General features: G+C 41.3%; 1 protein-coding gene across 1 annotated transcript in view; it reads right to left on the reverse strand.

Moving 5' to 3' along the window:
* Window positions 1-20,035, reverse strand: part of LOC122549974 (pituitary tumor-transforming gene 1 protein-interacting protein-like) — a 63,311-nt gene that overhangs the window by 35,374 nt on the left and 7,902 nt on the right. The window contains exons 4-5 of the mRNA XM_043690289.2: window positions 11,261-11,390; window positions 5,668-5,733 (exon numbers count right to left, since the gene is read on the reverse strand). Of these exons, the coding sequence (XP_043546224.1) occupies window positions 5,668-5,733; window positions 11,261-11,390 (196 nt within the window). The remainder of the gene's footprint in view (window positions 1-5,667; window positions 5,734-11,260; window positions 11,391-20,035) is intronic.

Consider the following 20,035-nt stretch of genomic DNA (forward strand, 5'->3'; position numbering starts at 1 on the left):
GTTGGAATGTCATCTTCGAGGAACACAAGAAATTTTTACGAATATATGTTACCAATGGCAAGTCCCAGCTGCCTAATTGTGTTCTTTAGAAAAAGATGCTACTCTCAAATTTTCTTCATTAATCATAAGACTCCAAATTTTGGGCACATTGTCAGCTTCTTCCTGAAAAGCAGCTGCAATAATAGAATCAGAGACAGAGAAGCGATTATTGTCAGAAAGGTCAGCATGAGGGACAGATTGGAGTTAGCAACTGGACATTTCAGAAGAGGTTGGGTGAAATTGGAAAGACCAGGTGTGGAGGCAATAGAAGAGGTGAGGTTTGAGAGAGATTGTGGCTGAAAGGATGAAACATCCATTGGTACCAAAAACGGTTGATTTAAAATTTGATATTATAACATCCCTTGAGGTTTGAAGCACCAATCTTGGTTAAAACAAGTTAGAGACGTACTCTTGCTTGTCTTACTCACACTGCAAATCCCTGAACAAGGATTGATAGGGAGTTCTACAAATTCTAAGTTGCTTTGCAAAAGACCACAAAACACCTGTGGGCAATTGTAAACATTGTTTCCAGTGAGTAGCTTTCTTTTGACGTTCATTGTACAATTTAAAAATTATGCTTCTGTTCAAATGGCCTGAATCTTACAACAGTCAGTCAAACCCAATAGCCACAAATTTAATGAAAAGAAATGCTTCAAGCAACCATGCCTTCGTCAATTTAGCCTCAGCTAATCTGAAAACATTGTATGCAGCTAATGAAAGGCTACTTTCAAAAGAATGAGTGATGGTTGAAATTTAAAATGACCTTATTCTTTGAGAAGCAACAAATATAAGTTTTTAACAGAAAAAAACAGAAGTAAAAAGTCCTTAGAAATAATTAAGATGTCTCTTCTAATACTACAACCATATTTTGTATGTAGAACTTTCCTCAGGAGCCAGTTCTCTCCCCCCTACCTCCAAAAAAGCTTCAAGAGAAAGTGCTGAAAGGGTATTACGAACAGTATCTTTAAGAAGATATGTGTGGATGTAAAAGTCCAAAGATGGAGAGATGAAATCAAAAAGCCAGCTGGCCTAGAAAGATTAGATTAGATTACTTACAGTGTGGAAACAGGCCCTTCGGCCCAACAAGTCCACACCGACCCGCCGAAGCGCAACCCACCCATAACCCTACATTTACCTCTTACCTAACACTACGGGCAATTTAGCATGGCCAATTCACCTGACCTGCACATCTTTGGACTGTGGGAGGAAACCGGAGCACCCGGAGGAAACCCACGCAGACACGGGGAGAACGTGCAAACTCCACACAGTCAGTCGCCTGAGGCGGGAATTGAACCTGAGTCTCTGGCGCTGTGAGGCAGCAGTGCTAACCACTGTGCCACCGTGCCGCCCAAAGTTTTCTTCATGAGGGCTAACCAAATTTTAAGACATGAGCAACTGTAAAAGGTAGTAATTTTATTAATTTAGTGCTTCTATGAAATTTGATCAGTGATTACAAATGGCGTTTTCTGAATACCAGACTCTCAAAGGAAGCCTTTAATAAAACATGAAATAAATTTTACTGTCATCTTTTCAACATACTCAAAAACAAAACAAACAGTGTTTTACTCAGCGTCCAGCTCTATCTCTTGCACAATGGCTAATGGATATTATATATTAAAATTGGGACACCAGTCATGAGTTTCCAGCAAAGTTTCAATGTCAACACTGGTCATGACAATAACATTAGTAATATCTGGAAATGGTGCTCTGAAAGAAGTCTCTATTCATAACATCACAGCTACGTCACACTCAAATTCCCATTTTACAGCAGCGTGTTGAAAATTGGGGGCAGTTAACTCAGTTGGCTGCATGGCTAGTTTGCAATGCAGTGTTATCCAACATCATTCAACAACAATTCAAGAGTTGTGAGGTGATGTTGCAGCTGTACAGGACCTTGGTAAGGCCACATTTGGAGTACTGTGTGCAGTTCTGGTCACCTCACTTTAGGAAAGAGGTGGAAGCTTTGGAGAGGGTGCAGAGGAGATTTACCAGGATGTTGTCTGGAATGGAGAATAGGTCGTACGAGGATAGGTTGAGAGTGCTAGGCCTTTTCTCATTGGAACGGCGAAGTATGAGGGGTGACTTGATAGAGGTTTATAAGATGATCAGGGGAATAGATAGAGTAGACAGTCAGAGACTTTTTCCCCAGGTACAACAGAGTGTTACAAGGGGACATAAATTTAAGGTGAAGGGTGGAAGGTATAGGGGGGGATGTCAGGGGTAGGTTCTTGGTGGGGGCATGGAATGTGCTGCCTGTGGGAGTGGTAGAGTCAGAATCTTTGGTGACCTTTAAGCAGCAATTGGATAGGTACATGGATAGGTGCTTAAGCTAGGACAAATGTTCGGCACAACATCGTGGGCCGAAGGGCCTGTTCTGTGCTGTATTGTTCTATGTTCTATGTTCTATCATGGGTTCAATTCCTGGGTTACCATGATGGACTCTCATTCTCAGCCCTCTCCCCTCGCCTGAGGCATAGTGACCCTCAGGTGAAACTCACCATCATCTCTAATAAAACAGGATCTCTGGGATTATGGCAACTTTACCGTTAACTCAAAATTCAAATAGAGTCATACACATGTACAGCACCGAAACAGACCCTTCAGTCCAACTCATCCATGCCGACCAGATATCCTAACCTAATCTGATCCCATTTGCCAGCACCCGGCCCATATCCCTCCAAAGCCTTCCTATTTATATACCCATCCAGATGCCTTTTCAATGCTGTAATTGTACCAGCCTCCACCACTTCCTCTGGCAGCTCATTTCACATACGCACCACCTTCTGTGTGAAAATGTTTCCCTTAGGTCCCTTTTAAATCCTTCCCTTCTCATCCTAAATCTATGCCCTCTAGTTCTGGACTCCCCCACCACAGAGAAAAGACTTTGTCTATTTTTCCTGTCCATGCCCCTCATGATTTTATTAGTCACCCCTCAGCCTTCGACGCTCCAGGGAAAACAGCTCAAGCCTATTCAGCCTCTCCCTGTAGCTCAAATCCTCCAGCCCGGGCAACATCCTTGTAAATCTTTTCTGAACCCTTTCAAGTTTCACAACATTCTTAATAGGAGAGAGGCCAGAACTGCACACAATATTCCAAAAGTGGCCTAACCAATGTCTTGTAAAGCTGCAACATGACGACTCAAATCCAATACTGAATGCTCTATCCAATAAAGGAATGCAGACCAATCACCTTCTTCACTATCATCTCTACTGTAACTCCACTTTCAAGGAACTATGAACCTGCACTCCAAGGTCTCTTTGTTCAGCAATACTCCCCAGAACCTTAGTCTGCTAAGTCCTGCTCTGATGTGCCTTTCCAAAAAGCAGCACCTCACATTTATCTAAGTTAAGCTCCATCTGCTACTCCTCGGTCCATTGGCCAATCTGATCAAGATCTATCTACGCTTTTATCAAAATAGATTCAAAAATTTGATTGCAGTTACACTACGTGCGCTTTTTAAACAACCGTGTTAAATAACTTACTAGGCCACAGGTAAGTACATGCTTGCCCAGAGCTATGCAGTGTTCCATATTTAGGAAAATAAAGGAAGTATTCTTTACCCAGATCTTGGGCTCTTAGCAATACACGTAAGAGGCCTAAACTTTGTCCATGGCTGCCATTTCAACATTCGCTTTCTGGAGGAATCCAGAGTTAGAGCCACTAGCAGTATCAGATGAGTTCATTAAAGTCAGGCCTTGGAACTCCCTGCAATCTACAACCAAAGGTATTATGTTTTCTGACCCAAAAGTGGAGCTTGAAGATGTAGGAATACTCCTCCTGACATGAAAGTTAATGAAAGTTAACCACAGTTCCAGAAGATTGAAAGCGGCCCTATTTTAGCCCCCAGTCAAATTGGGTGAAAGAAGGCCTATTTGTTACAAGAGAGGGACAGAATGTCTTATCATTTAACGTACAACGAACAAGTTATACTTTGAAAGCAAACAAGCCTGACAGAAATAGATAAGAAAAGCATGTAAAGAACAGTTCTCTCTCACTGCCTACCGTTGGTTGGGGATTGAGGGGTAATGATGATGAAAGATTTAAGGGTAATGCAAGCAACAGAGGAGCCTGAGGGGCAAATGGATGTGGCCGGATGGAAAGTTAAGAGACGGTAGGAAAGGTTGAAGTTAATGGGAAAGTGAAGTTGGAGGATACAGAATAGAAGTAGACTGGTGAGTAAGTGACAGGGTGGGGGAGTGTGAGGCAAGCGCAGCTGGAAGAGACAGAAATGAAAGTACTATTAAGAGCAAGATTTTATTAACAACTGCCTAAATTTACTTCTTTCTCAATGATAGCAGGTCACCTAAGTGGCCATAAAAATGAGAAAAGGGAAGTGGGACAAAAACAGAAATTACTGGAAAAATTCAACTGAATACCTGAAGGAGACTCATTGGAGTCATAGAGATCAGCACAGAAACAGTCTCTTTGGTCCAACTCGCCCATACTGACAAGATATCCTCAATTAATCTAGTACCATTTCCCAACATTTGGCCCAAATACCTCTAAACCCTTCCTATTCATATACCCACTCAGATGCCTTTTAAAAGTTGTAATTGTATCAGCCTCCACCACTTCCTCTGGCGGTTCATTCCATACACGCAGCACCCTCTGCTCGAAAACGTTGCCCTTTAGGTCCCTTTTAAATCTTTCCCCTCTCACTTTAAACCTATGCCCTCTAGTTCTGAACATCCCTAGCCTGAGAAAATAATCTTGACTATTCACCCTATCCATGCCCCACATGATTTTATAAACCTCCATAAGATCCCCCCTCAGCCTATTCAGCCTCTCCCCATTGCTCAAACCTTCCGACCCTGGCAACTCTTTTCTGAACCCCTTTCAAGATTAACAGCATTTTTCCTATAGGAAAGAGACCAGAACTGAATGCAGTATTCCAAAAGTGGTCTAACCAATGTCCTGTGCAGTCACATGACCTCCCCACTCCCATACTCAATGCACTGACTAATAAAGGCAAGCATGGGCTGCACAGTGGCACAGTAGTTAGCACTGCTGCCTCAGCGCCAGGGACCCGGGTTCAATTCCCGCCCCAGGCAACTGTGTGTGTGGAGTTTGCACATTCTCCCCGTGTCTGCATGGGTTTCCTCCGAGTGCTCCGGTTTTCTCCCACAGTCCAAAGATGTGCAAGTTAGGTGAATTGACCATGCTAAATTGCCCATAGTGTTTGGTGAAGGGGTAAATGTAGGGGAATGTGTCTGGGTGGGTTGGTCTTCGGACGGTCGGTGTGGACTTGTTGGGCCAAAGGGCCTGTTTCCACACTGTAAGTAACCTAGTAATCATACCATACACCACCTTCACTACTTTGTCTCCCTGTGACTCCACTTTCTAGGAACAATGAACCTGAAACATTAACTCTACTTCCTTTCCACAGATGCTGCCAGCCCTGCTGAGTTTCTCCAGCAATATCTGTTGTAGTTTCAGATTGCCAGCATCCGCAGGTCTTTGTTTTATATTGAGGAGAAATGGAAGGAGATGTGGAGTAAGCAACGGCAACGGAGAGAAAAATATCACAAAAATTTTCAGATTCAGCGCATGCAAATGAATCAGAGAATCAATGCTCTGAATAAACAAAATTAACCATTTAATGTTCAATTGTAACCCCCCAACCCTTACCTTTTCTTCCTGTATTGTTTTCTCTCCTCTTGCAGCTTGGCCAGTATTTCCTCCTCTTCATCATAACTGTGACAAACAAATGGTGAATTACTTCATAAATAATTATGCTCCTGGTCATTTATCATCAGCAAAATTCGTTTGAGAAATTCGTTTCAGTATTACATGTTTATTTTTGTTATTTAAATTGACATAACTGTAACCTAATTTACTTTGACTAAATGTTTAAACTATGAGCTACTTTCATAGAAACGTTCCTCATTGTTCTCATCTTTGGTTATGACAAGATTTTTCCGAAATATGACAAAAGATGGAGTGGATCAAAAGATTTGATCAAGCTGTTTACAAACTTTATATTGTGGAATCATACAGCACAGGAAGATGCCATTTGCACCAACATAGAGGAATCAGCTTTCTTGAAAGAGCTATCCAATTGGATCCAACTTCTTGTTGTTTCCCCAAAGCTCTGCAATGTTCCTCCTTTCAGTCTTCATACAATTCTGTTTTGAAAGGGTTTCCACCAATATGGCAGAGCTATTATACACGACTATATGCATGCCAAGTAGTGGATGTTTCAACAGAGTTAAATATCCCCAAAACAAGATTTCATAAAGTGCTACAATCCTTTCACACCCTATCATCAATGGTAGTGGACAATTATACAAAAAAGGAGGATGCTCCATGAACATTATGATCTTCAAGTGTGGCAGAGCCCAGCACATGAACCTTGGAAGACAAAGCTGATGTGTTTACAATCAGCTTCAATTAAAAGTATTAAGTTGATGTCCATCTCCTCCAGAAGTCTCCATCATCACCGAAGCTAATCTTCAGCCAAATTGAATAACCCATGGGCTATTCAAAACAGATCAGTGTGCGTGACAAAGCAAAGGCCCTAGCAACGAAGAGTTACACTCCAGAGTTGGCTGCCCTCAGGCCTAATTGTTCTGAAACAACATTTATCTATTCAACAATGTACAGAATTGTCAAGGTATGTCCTGACATCAAAAGCAGAACAAAGTCAATCCAGTCAATTATTAACTGAGTTTTCAGCAGCAAATAATTCACCCCCTGACTCCCCAGAGCCTTTCTAGCAATCACCAGGCACAAGTCAGAAGCAGGGGTAAAATGATTCTCCACACATGAAGTCTTCACCCACTGCAACTCACATGGATTGGAAAGGTCACAGCTAATTCATATCTATATTACAAAGTTGGAACATTTTACCCAGATGGTTATTATGCATTTTACTCCATCTCAAAGATTTGAATTTAACAATGTGATAGATGGGCTAGACTTCCAACAAAATTAGCAACTCAAGACTGGGCATCCGTGTTTGGGCTATCAGCACCAGAAATGTACTCCAACACGATTCCCAACCTGAAAGCCTTGCATATTCCCTCTCTAGCTTTACCATCATGCCACGGGAATCAACCCTGGTTCAACGAAGAGTACACATTGGCACAGGAGGAGCAGTACTAGTATAACTAAAACGGAGATGTCAACTTAGTGAAGCCTCAACACTGCAGCACTTGTTGCTTATACTATTTAGCGCACACACTATACACTGAGCTAAACAATTGCACAAAAGATCAGATCTTCTCAGAGAAAAGGATCACCCAGTAAGGACAGGAATAACAAGGAATTCCTTCTCTCAAAGGAGAAATCTGTAGAATTTCTTTTACCACAGAGAGCTTTAGTGGCCAGTTTAAGTATATTCAAGGCTAATTGATGATTTTTTAAATCAGTAAGGGAATCAAGGGTTATGGAGAAAAGGCAGAAAAGTGGAGTTGAGGATTTTCAGATCAACCATCATCTCATTGAATGGCAGAGAAGACTTGATGAGATGAATAGTCAAGATTAGAGTGGTGCTAGAAAAGCACAGCAGATCAGGCAGCATCTGAGCAGGAAAATCGATGTTTCAGGCAGGAGCCCTTCATCAGGAATCAGGATTTTGGGCTTCTGACCGAAACATCGATTTTGCTGCTCCTCAGATGCTGCCTCACCTGCTGCGCTTTTCCAGCACCACTCTAATTTTGACTCTGATCTCTAGCATCTGAAGACCCCACTTTTGCCTCAATGGGATGAATAGCCTATTTCAGATTTTACTCTTTGTGGACTCTGCAATCTTGCTGCACCCAATTATGAATAGCGGTCAGTAATTCGCTTGATTCACTCCACATGACATCAAGAAAGGGCTGAAGACACCAGATATTAGAAATGCTATGAGTCCTGACAACAATCCAGTAATAGTACTGAAGTAGTAAGCTCCAGAACCAGTTGTACCTCTTGACAACTGGACAAGTGCAGCTGTAACACTGGCACCTAACAGACAATGTGGAAAATTGCGCAGGAATTTCCTGACACAAGAGCAGGACAAATCCAACCCAGCCAATTACTGCCCCATCAATCTACACTCAACCATCAATAAAATGATGGAAGCTATCAAGAGAACTAGCAGGCCGCACTGACTTGGCAATAAAGTACTCACTGACACTCAGTTTGGGTTTTACCAGGGTTACAAAGTTCCTGACCTCCAGCAGTCACAATCGTTCCCTCCATCAATGCTCAGTGAAGCCCCTTTTTTCCCTCATCCCTCTTGAAATATGTACCATCTATAAAATGTATAGCTGAAATTCACGAAGGACCCTCAGACAGAACCAGTGTTACTGAATCAAAATTCTGGAACACCTCCATAATGGTGTACCTACACCAAAAGATCTGTGATGGTTCAAGCAAGACTCACACCACCACTTTCTCAAGGCAACTAGGGACGGATAATAAATGCTGGTCCAGCTAGTGTCATCCATGTCCTATAAATGCATTTTTCAAAAAACATTTACAAGGAATTAATAGCCTCAGTGGTACCACGATTTCTGACTTCTAGTTAGTCGAATATTTGCTTTGCTGACATGTTTAAAACGGTTCTCTCTTCTCTACAGTCTTTATCACCATCCTCCATTTTCTCGATTCACCCCCCCCCCCAACCCCTGCTACCACCGAGTGTCTCTCATCCCCCTCCAACCTCTCTCTAGTGAAGCCCCTTTTTTCCCTCATCCCTCTTGCAGACACATTCATCCCCAGGAGCCAGGAGACAGCACTCCCGCCATCATTCCCCAACCTTGGTAAAAGACCCCTCACAACTTTAGAACAGGCCCAGTAACACCAGATTTGACGCAAGGCTTGCCTATCTCCTCAGTATTCCCACCCACAGGCACAATTCCCAGCTACAGCAAAAAGCAACACAGAACTTGCTCATTGCCAGCACTAGCAGAGGTTCCTGGCAGAGGATGTTTCTTTCCCAAATTTAATAGGTTCACTGGTGACCTTTTTTCAGATTGGTCACCAGTGTTTTCTGCTTTAATTGGTCACCAGTGCTTTAATTCTCCTGAACGTGTTTGGGCATAAACTTTGCAGGTCTCTCTTGTACATTTTAAGTGCTGATTGAAAAGTGTGATGAAACATTTTTCACTGGTCCAGATGAAAGTGATTCCAAAAGTTTTACAACAAGTTTAATACCATGTGGGATAGAACAGCATACTTGATTTGCACCCAGGGACCATCTTAAACAATCACTCCCTCCACAACTGACACTTTAGTTTGCGTCATCTACAAAAAGCATCCTTCAAATCTGTGGTCTTGAGCTCCTGAAAGAACAAAGGCAGAAGTCATGTGGGAACACAACCACCAGCAAGTTTCCATCCAAGTTCCACCTGGGGTACCAAAATAGAGGGATTGGTGGAAAAGCTTTGCCAAATATTGGGCAGAATGCATATGGAATGCAAAGGAAGTCAGACTCAGACAGATAAAATGTGAGTTCTGGGTCACGAGCAAATAGATTATAAAAATAGGGAGCAGAAAGTATGATCAGATTTGTAAATGAAAATAAATATTCTGAACATTGCTCTGGGAAACAGAAAGGCAGAAAGTCAGTAATGTGAAGACAAGGAGCAGGATTTAGAGGATAAGATACAATAGGATAGGATAATTTAGGATATAGGCTAAGATGATGTTTTTGATAAAATGCAATTTGCAGCAAAAGCAGATTGTAGGAAGCTGGCAAAACATTCATTGGAGTGACTCAAGACGTGACAAAAAGTGAATAGAATTTTAACAGCAAAGGGAATACAGGCAAACAATTTTCATAATAGCTCTGCTCCAGTTCAAACTACTGTGGTTAATTAAATGCACTGGAATCTGCTTAGTTTCCTTTAATTAAAAAGCTGATATTAAAAGTAATCTGTGGAAAGCATGCAAGATCTTTGTCAAGACATTTTGGGGAAATGGCATTTAAGGAAATTACGTTCATAACATTTGAGCCAACTGGGAAACTGGAAAGAGTTGAATGAAGGGAGAAAGAAAAAGAGCAAGTTATAGCATTAGCAAGTGGCAAAAGGAATATAGTGATTTAAAATCTACAAAAATCACTGAAACACAGTTCTAGTGGGTGTAATTTTACACTGTTTGTTCCTCACACTGTTACTTGTTCCCTTATTCCCCATTTGAATTACTGCATAAGAAGTCAAATAGGGCCTAGATGATTCACCACCCATTTTTATTTTCAATTTGTTGATAAAGCAACTTATAAGGCCACTTAACTGCTCATTTTGTGTTGAGCCAAGCTATGAACACAGAATTTGTGTAACAACATCTAAGTAATGCGTGCTAGACCAGCTTCTTCTATGGAGCTTCATAGTATTTATTTGTGCTATGTCAGTGCTCCAATGAACATGCAATTAACCAGCTCAACAAAGTGAAAACTGGTCACTCATAAATATTATTGACTTTTTTTTAAAAATGCACAGAATTTTCTGCCTTGACAACAATCAGACAGCAAACATATTGAATCGTACATCTTTGACATAACTAATGAGGTTTATAAAACCACAAAGGGCATGGATAGAGTAAATAGACAAGGTCTTTTCCCTGGTTTGGGGGGAGTCCAGAACCAGAGGGTATAGATTTAGGGTGAGAGAGGTAAGATTAAAAAAGGGACCTAAGAGGCAACTTTTTCAAGCAAAGGGTTATGCATGCAAGGAATGAGCTGCCAGAGGAAGTGATGGAGGCTGGTACAATTACAACATTTAAAAGACATCTGGATTGGTATATGAATAGGAAAAGTTTAAGAGGGAAACGGGTCAAATGCTGACAAATGGGAGTAGATTAATTTAGGATATCTGGTTGGCATGGATGAGTTGGACTGAAGCGTGTTTCCATGCTCTATGATTCTATTATTCTAATGAAATTAGACTTTTCAGCAAGCATCCTTCAAAAATGTTGAAGGACAGACTTATAAACTCAATTTCTGTTTTGTAATAGTAGGTCTGTGCCTGGCAAGGATTTATTAAATGGTCTGGACATAATCCTATTATAGAAAAAATTATTATCACTTAGCATAGTCTGTCAACATTATATCAGCAAGTCAGATCTGCAAGGCTGACATATAAATTCAGAGGCAAAATATTTGTGTATCTGTTGGTAATGTGGCCATTTTTGCTGTGGCATTCTGTTTTTAAATGAAACTTATGGTTTTGCGAGCTGTCAGTGACTGGGACTAGACTGTAGTGCATGCTCAGAATACATATGAAAAGATAATTACCTGTGGGATTTTCTCTTACAACAACGACATACGTTCTTCTTGCAACAGCAATAACAACAGCAACACACCAAAGGCAGCAGAATGAGTCCTCCAACCACAGACATTGCAATGATCAAACATTCAAAGTTTACTGCAGAAAAATAACATTAACAGAATTCAAGATGAATAACTCAGCACTGTGATCAAAAATGTTTCAAAATGACCAAAATGCCTCAACAACTAAGTCCAACAATTTGTTCTCACTATTTGATCAGGCTTTCCAATATACTGTTTTTCTATCATAGTTTTCCATTATAAACAGGAAGGAAATCAAGTACAAGAGACCCAACATAAAAGAAGTGGTATCACAGGTTACAGAATCTGCATGGAGAAAGAAGATAAAAAGGACAAGGTTCTTCAATCTGCTTTGTTGCAATTAAAAAAAAAACTGATGAAGGAGGAAATCAAAACCTAAATGTATAAAATAAGTTCTGAGATTTATTTATTCGAATATTCCTACAGAGGTTTGTATCTTATTCACAAAAGCATGGCATGAATCTGTAACTCTTACTCAATTCACAGAAGTGGCTCCAAAAGCAGAACACGTAGTATCCTCTGATCACAAGTGAGTTTAGAGTGTGAGCACCAATATGTTTCCTTTAATTGTTTGCAGTTACAACAATACAAAAAAATTTGAAGCCAGTGCCTCAGAAGAGGTGGGTTCTTTTTTTAAAATATTGCTCAAAATTACACTTTTTTTTACTTCTGAGAATGGTAATTCAATCCACTCTGCAATTGCTTCCAATAATCCTCCAAGTCAACTGCTAGAAGACTCTCGGAAGCTCAGAGAAACAGAGAGATCGAGAGGTGTTTGACTACAGAACCCTGAATGCAGCAGGGCAATTAATAGGGTGGCTCTGGTGGCATACATGTCTTTATCAGTTATTGCAAAGATCATAAGAGCAGGGAGGTTATTTTGCAACCATGAAAAAAATCTGGTTAGGCCATAGATTCAATGCTGCATGCAGTTCTGGTCACCACACTAGAGGAAGAATGTGACTGCACTGGAAGAGGTGAAGAGGAGATTCACTAGGACATTACCTGGTTGGAATAATTTAGGTATGAAGAGAGGATAGACTTGGGTTGTTTTCTTTAGAGCTGAGAAAACTGAGAGATTCCTGATTGAGGTGTGTAAGATTATGAGTGGCATGGATATGAAACAGCTGCTCCCCTTAGTTGATGGTCAACAATGAGGATGCATCACTTTAAGCTGAAGGGCAGGCAGTTTAATGGGAATTTGACGTAAGTTCTTTTCACCAGAGGGCCATGGGCATCTGTAATGCACTGCCTGGGAGAGTAATGGAGGCAGGAAACCTCATAACCATGAAGTAGTATGTGGATGAGCACTTGAAATATCACAACATTCAAGCCGTGGGACAAGTGCTGGGAAGTGGGATTGATGTAGATAGGCAATGGTCTTTAGCATATTCTAGAATGTGTGGCTCTAAGATGCACAGAAATGACCCCCAAGTGATGCATTTTCACTTTTTTCCTCACTCTGCAGTCAGAAATAATAGAGTTGTGCTCACCACATCCCCAAAGCGAATATGATAAAATGGGGAGGGAGGGGAATCTGATTATTCTCTGGTGTCTCAAATTCTGACAATGTAAGCTCTATCCTGCTCTGCTGTCATTTAGTATTGATAAATTAAAACACAAATTGTGGACATCTGAAATAAAGATAAGAAAACATAGCCGCAAAGATCATTATTGAATGTTTAAGATAAACGATTTTGTAATGTGTTTTAAATTTTTTTTGTCATGATATGTGCTGCACTCGAAGGTCAGTCACATTCTTCTGATCCATCTGATAATTCAGTGGATGGTACTGTAATGAATTTAGTCATGTTTGTTCCTTTATTTGGTACAGAATCTTATAGAAAAACACAAGGCCAATCTCTAAGAACATTATTGTAAAATTTATTAACTTAGTCATAAATTTCAAAACAAAGAATGATTTCATTTGACTTTTTAAAAATCGAAGTCAGGTCAACATGGAAAACTTTTCAATCATCCACAGACTTCTCCAGTTTTCCTACAACTCAAAACATGCCCATTGAGTGGAAAATATAGACATTTTTGGATTCCCTCTGCTCAGACCCAAAGGAATCCAACTGAGTCTATTGAGGAAGACACTAGATCATTAAAAGCCTCAGAAACCAATTCTGGAGAGATTAAAAGCAGTAAAATTGTAACAGCAGAAACTTTTCCAAGACTGCAGGTTTGTTTGAAATGCAGTTCTGCCACCTAGTGTTTTTTCTCTGTTTATTAACAAAACCAGTCAGCAAAAATTATTTCACTGACATACTCTGCTGTGTTACATATTACTGAGTTAAACAGATAATTGAAAGCAAAAAAAAAGTACATTTGTATACTTAAAAAATCTCTTGCTCATTGGAAATAACAATTTCTTCTATATTTAAGCAACTTACTGGCGCCAGATGAGAGACTGGGCTAGACAATATCTGAAACTTCCATGTGAACAATTTTTCCATATCTGAAACTTCCATATGTACAAATGGCTGGGGAAGGAGTAGATCATTCATCTTCCTTTAAGTTCAGTGACAAGATACATGTGAGTATGCGTGCCCCTGTACTAATTCCAAGACATATGAAGAGACTGAAATTCTAAACAAAAGAAATTGGACCAATCCAAAAGGTCATTGTGTGGAAGAAATTCCAGACATTATATTAAAAGCACTTCAGGGACAGGCTGTATGCATCAGGAAGCAGCATTACTCTCAAATCCCAGGTGGCTTTTATGTCATACGGGATAAATCTGAATGCTTCCACATTTCTTCCATTCTCAACTGAATTATTACCCAATCAGAAAAGTGTTGATTAGTTGGACTTATCAACTGAATATCTTTTATGAGGCAAGATTTAAAACTTTAACATAGCATTGAAAGAAAAAAAAACTTGGATTTTACCTTGCACAAACTTAGAAAGGAAACATGTTCAGATACTTTATTGAAGCTACTGTACTGGGCTGACATCATGCTGCATGCCTAAGTCCAGGAAGTCTATTTAATATTGCCCATATGAAAAATTATCTCTGAATCCTCTAACTTCACTCCTACTTCAACGTACTACAAAATGAGCTCACTGGGCTTGCCAGGCTTGGACTACTGACATAGTCTATAATGCTATGTACTGTATAGTATAGGCCAATAAATAAATAGGTTATCCACAACATTCAACTAAATATAAGATCTCACGTGAATCCTTGAGATACATATATCCAGCCATGTCTCAGAAAATTTAAGAATAAGTTGGATCTATTTTTAACTGTCAGTACTGGACATTATTTAATCAATGTTGACAACATAATCTCTAGCATACACACTAATGATCTGTATCTGTTAGGAGAAAGTGAGGACCACAGTTGCTGGAGATTAGAGTCAAAACGTGTGGTGCTAGAAAAGCACAGCAGGTCAGGCTACACCCAAGGAGAGTGGAAGTTTCGGGCATAAGCCCTTCATCGGGTATTCCTGATGAAGGGCTTATGTCTGTATCTATTAGTCTTCTTGTAAAGATAATGACAAATCCACAAACCCTAAGCAGGCTAAAGGAACTATGAAGTGTGTCCCTCTTCAAAACAATTGTCTTAACCTGGGCTTTGGGCAGGCATGTTGTCAGACCTTGGTATCTGATATTCTGCTAGGCTTTTTCAAGTTAGAAAATTTGCCATCCTAAATTTATTCTGCTCAAGCTGTCACTCTGATTAGTCACTACAGATCTATGGCACACGTAAAATGCTAACTGACTAATTTAATTGACTGTAAAGGTGATACAAGTCATCAGCTATTCGTTCAATAAGCCCACTCTCTCTGAGCTTCACATAAATGAGAGGACAATGGAAGAGATGCATGAGAGAGGAGAAAGACAGAGATAAAGACAAAGACAATTCCTGGAATGGTGGGACTATCATAAGCTGAAAGATTGAAGCGACTGGACTTGTATACACTTGAGTTTAGAAGGATGAGAGAGGATCTGAGACGTACAAGATTATGAAAGGATTGGACACTCTGGGGTTGGAAGCATGTTTCTGCTGACCGGTGAGTCCGGAACCAGAAGACACAGTTTAAAATTAAGGGTTAGGCCATTTAGAACAGAGTTGAGGAGAAACTTCTTCACCCAGAGAATGACTTTTACTCTAGTGATGGAGATGGATAAGTGTGCACTGCAGGGCAAGAGTTATAGCTGGGGGCAAGGAAATTATGATGCGGTGAGGCACGACCTAGGATGCGTGGCTTGGAAAAGTAGGCTTCAAGGCATGGGCACAATTGATATGTGGAGCTTGTCAAGGAGCAACTATTGAGTGTCCTTGATAAGTATGTACCTGTCAGGCAGGGAGGAAAGGGTCGTGTGAGGGAGCCGTGGTTTAATAAGGAATTCGAATCCCTTGTTAAATGGAAGAGGGCGGCCTATGTAAAGATGAGGCGATTGAGAGTTACAAGGTAGCCAGGAAGAATCTGAAGAGAGAGCTAAGAGCAGCAAGGAGGGGACATGAAAAGTCCTTAGTTGGTAGGATTAGGGAAAACCCTAAGGCTTTCTATAGGTGTCAGGAATAAAAGAATGACTAGGGTAGGAATAGGTCCAGTCAAGGATAGTAGTGGGAAGTTGCGTGTGGAGGCTGAAGAGATTGGGGAGACACTGAATGAATACTTTTCGTCAGTATTCACTCAGGAACAGGACATTGTTGCCGAAGTGAATATTGAGTCACAATTAATTAGAATGGACGGCTTTGAGGTATGTAGGGAAGAGGTGTTGGAAATTCTGGAAAGGGTGAAAATAGTTAAGTCCCCTGGGCCTAATGGCATTTATCCTAGGATTCTCTGGGAAGCAAGGGAGGAGATTGCAGAGCCATTGGCCTTGATTTTTATGTCCTCGTTGTCTACAGGAATAGTGCCAGAAGACTGGAGGATAGCAAATGTGGTTCCCTTGTTCAAGGAGAGTAGGGATAACCCTAGTAACTATAGGCCGGTGAGTCTCACTTCTGTTGTGGGCAAAGTCTTAGAGAGAATTGTAAGGGATAGGATTTATGAACATCTGGATAGGAATAATGTGATCAAGGATAGTCAGCATGGTTTTGTGAAGGGCAGGTCGTGCCTCACAAACCTTATTGAATTCTTTGAGAAGGTGACTAAGGAGGTAGACGAGGGGAAAGCGGTAGATGTGGTGTATATGGATTTTAGTAAGGCATTTGATAAGGTTCCCCATGGTAGGCTACTGCAAAAAATACGGAGGTATGGCATTGAGGGTGAGTTGGAGGTTTGGATTAGGAATTGGCTGGCTGGAAGAAGACAGAGGGTAGTAGTTGATGGTAAAGGTTCATCTTGAAGTGCAGTCACTAGCGGTGTTCCGCAAGGATCTGTTTTGGGACCATTGCTGTTTGTCATTTTTATAAATGACCTGGAGGAGGGGCTAGAAGGTTGGGTGAGCAAGTTTGCGGATGATATGAAAGTCGGTGGAGTTGTTGACAGTGAGGAAGGATGTGTCAGGTTACAGCGGGATATAGATAAGTTGCAAAGCTGGGCAGAAAGGTGGCAAATGGAGTTCAATGTAGCTAAGTGTGAGGTGGTTCACTTTGGTAAGAGTAACAAAAAGACGGGGTACTGGGCTAATGGTCGGATACTTGTTAGTGTGGATGAGCAGAGGGATCTTGGTGTCCATGTACACAGATCTCTGAAAGTTGCCACCCAGGTAAATAAATAGTGCGGTGAAGAAGGCATATGGCGTACTGGCTTTTATTGGTAGAGGAATTGAGTTCCGGAACCCTGAGGTCATGTTGCAGTTGTATAAGACTCTGGTGCGACCGCATCTGGAGTATTGTGTGCAGTTTTGGTCGCCATACTATAGGAAGGATGTGGAGGCACTGGAATGGGTGCAGAGGAGGTTTACCAGGATGTTGCCTGGTATGGTAGGAAGATCGTATGAGGAAAGGCTGAGGCACTTGGGGCTGTTTTCATTGGAGAAAAGAAGGTGTAGGGGTGATTTGATAGAGGTGTACAAGATGATTAGGGGTTTAGATAGGGTTGACCATGAGAACCTTTTTCCATGTATGGAGTCAGCTATTACGAGGGGGCATAGCTTTAAATTAAGGGGTGGTAGGTATAGGACAGATGTTAGGGGTAGATTCTTTACTCAGCGAGTCGTGAGTTCATGGAATGCCCTGCCAGTAGCAGTGGTGGATTCTCCCTCTTTATGGGCATTTAAATGGGCATTGGATAGGCATATGGAGGATAGTGGGCTAGTGTAGGTTAGGTGGGTTTGGATCGGCGCAACATCGAGGGCCAAAGGGCCTGTACTGCGCTGTATTTTTCTATGTTTCGATGTTCTCTATGGAATGCTGTAGCCCAGAAGGTAGCAGAGGCCTTCTGGATACTTTCAAGAAAGAGATGGATAGAGCTCTTAAAGATAGTGGAATCAAAGATTATGGGGATAAAGCAGGAACAGGATACTGATTGTGGATGATCAGCCATGATCATAATGAATGGTGGTGCTGGCTCGAAGGGCAGAATGGCCTACTCCTGCACCTATTGTCCATTTAGTGTTGTGTTTGCTGAGGGTGAAGACAAGGCCAGACAGAGGGACTTGAGTGAAGAAATTTCTGGAGAAGGCAAAAGGAGTGATTTGGGAAGCAGAGGGATGTACTGATATCTTTAGGTTTGCTTTTACTATGACGACTTCAATTGCCCATCTATTTTCTTCTCTACTCCCTCTGTTGTTCCTATTATATTTTTATAACTGGATTTTATCATGGGAAATTTTGTGGGTGTCCTCTATTGTCTCCCTTTTTTTTATTCTCTTTCATTTTTAGTCACTAGTAGGGGGACATGGAGCCAGGGATGGGTGGATTGCTTATCCTGACTTTGCCTTTTATTGTTGACTTAAGGATCATGTCCTTGTTTAGTTTTTTTTTGCCTAAGGCTGAGGCACAGTCCGGGCTTGAAGAGGCTGTGACGGAGGGGATGGGTAGGGGGAGTGCCCCCATGGGAAGAGGGGCGGAAAACAGTCTCCTGTTCAAGGTTTTATAATTGTTTTTCTTTGTAGTTTTTTGGTAGCAATTGTTGTTTGTAGTTATGATAGAGTAGTTTTTGTATACACAATTTTGCGGCTCTATGAATGTTTATTTACTTATGCTCGATGCATTGTAAGCAGGGTTCTCCCTTCCAGAGGTTCAAGGGTCTCTGAAAGGGAATATGGCTAAGTGCCTTGTTAAATGGTGCACCTGGAACATCAAGGGAAGTCATTCACCTGTTAAAAGGAAAAAAGTGCTTTCTAGCCAATAGAGAAAAGGTTAATATCGCTCTGTTGCAGGAAACCCATCTTGATGATGGGAAACACCTTAAGTTACAACAGGGGGGTTATGACCAGGTATTTTTTTCATCCTTTCCTACTAAAAGTAGGGAAGTGGCGGTACTTATCCAGGAAAACCTTCCATTCACATTATTAGAGAAGGTGAAAGATGAGCAAGGGCGGTTTGTGATACTCAAGGCCCTGATACATGAGGAGGAATATGGAACTTTAAATGTCTACTGTCCTCCTGCACATCCCCTCAAATTTTTGGTTAGCACCTTTTCTAAGTTGAGTGCATTATTATATGGAGGGGATTTTAATTGCCTTTTGGACCTAACAGTGGACAGAATGCCTAGTGGGCCCCCAACTATTTCTTCACAGGTCAAGAAGGTGACTGATTTATGTGAGGAGTTGGGGCTGGTGGACATTTGGACATGCCTCCACCCTACTGGCAGGGACTTTTTTTCAAATGTCACATAAATGTCACACGAAGATTGATCTTTTTCTGGCCACCTCGGCCCTCTGGATTCGATTATGGGTTGTAAAATTGGGAACATAGTTATCTCTGATCAAACAGCGGTATATTTGGAGGTTAAGGCCAAAAGTGAGGGGCTAGGTTTATGGCAGTGGCTTCTGGATCCTTTTCTCCTTAAGGATTCCAAATTTGTGGAATACTTTTTCAAGGAGTTTCAGGAGTTCTTGACTATCAACTCAGACATGGCTAGTAATCTGTCTATGCTATGGGAGACTGCTAAGGCCTTTGCGAGGGGTTTAGCTATTTCCTACGCAGTTAAAAGTTCTGCACAGGGTTCATCTGGCACTGGACTGTTCGGCAATGTTTAAAAAAAGGGGCATCTTCAGTGTGCCCCAAATGCAAAATAAGTGTACGTACTCTTACCCATTGCTTCTGCACAGGCTCCATGGCGGGAGAGATAGGGAGAGTTTTGAGGACTGAAGTTAAAGTAGACCCAATATCTCTCCTCTTAGGTCTACTGAATTTATCATCTTTAGACGGGCATGGGAAGAAACTATTTAATATTCTTACTGTGCACGGAAGAATATTCTGATGAATTGGGTGCCTGAGAACCCGCCGGGCTGGCTGGGATGGCGGAAATTAAGTATGGAGCACATTCTCTTGGATTTTTTTTTACAAACATGGTGCACCACGCAACAGACCTTTTTTTTAGAAGACATGGCTGTCTTTTGAGTTAGTTGGATACAGATTTGTCTGCTATCTTAACGAGGGCATTTGTTTAAGACAATAGACAATCGACAATAGGTGCAGGAGTAGGCCATTCAGCCCTTCGAGCCTGCACCGCCATTCAATATGATCATGGCTGATCATTCCTAATCAGTATCCTGTTCCTGCCTTATCTCCATAACCCTTGATTCCACTATCTTTGAGAGCTCTATCCAGAGACTGGGCCTCCACTG

Source organism: Chiloscyllium plagiosum, unplaced genomic scaffold (assembly GCF_037043375.1).
Source record: "Chiloscyllium plagiosum isolate Xiang-an unplaced genomic scaffold, Cpla_swu_hap1 HiC_scaffold_5, whole genome shotgun sequence".
NCBI classification, from domain to species: Eukaryota; Metazoa; Chordata; class Chondrichthyes; order Orectolobiformes; family Hemiscylliidae; genus Chiloscyllium; species Chiloscyllium plagiosum.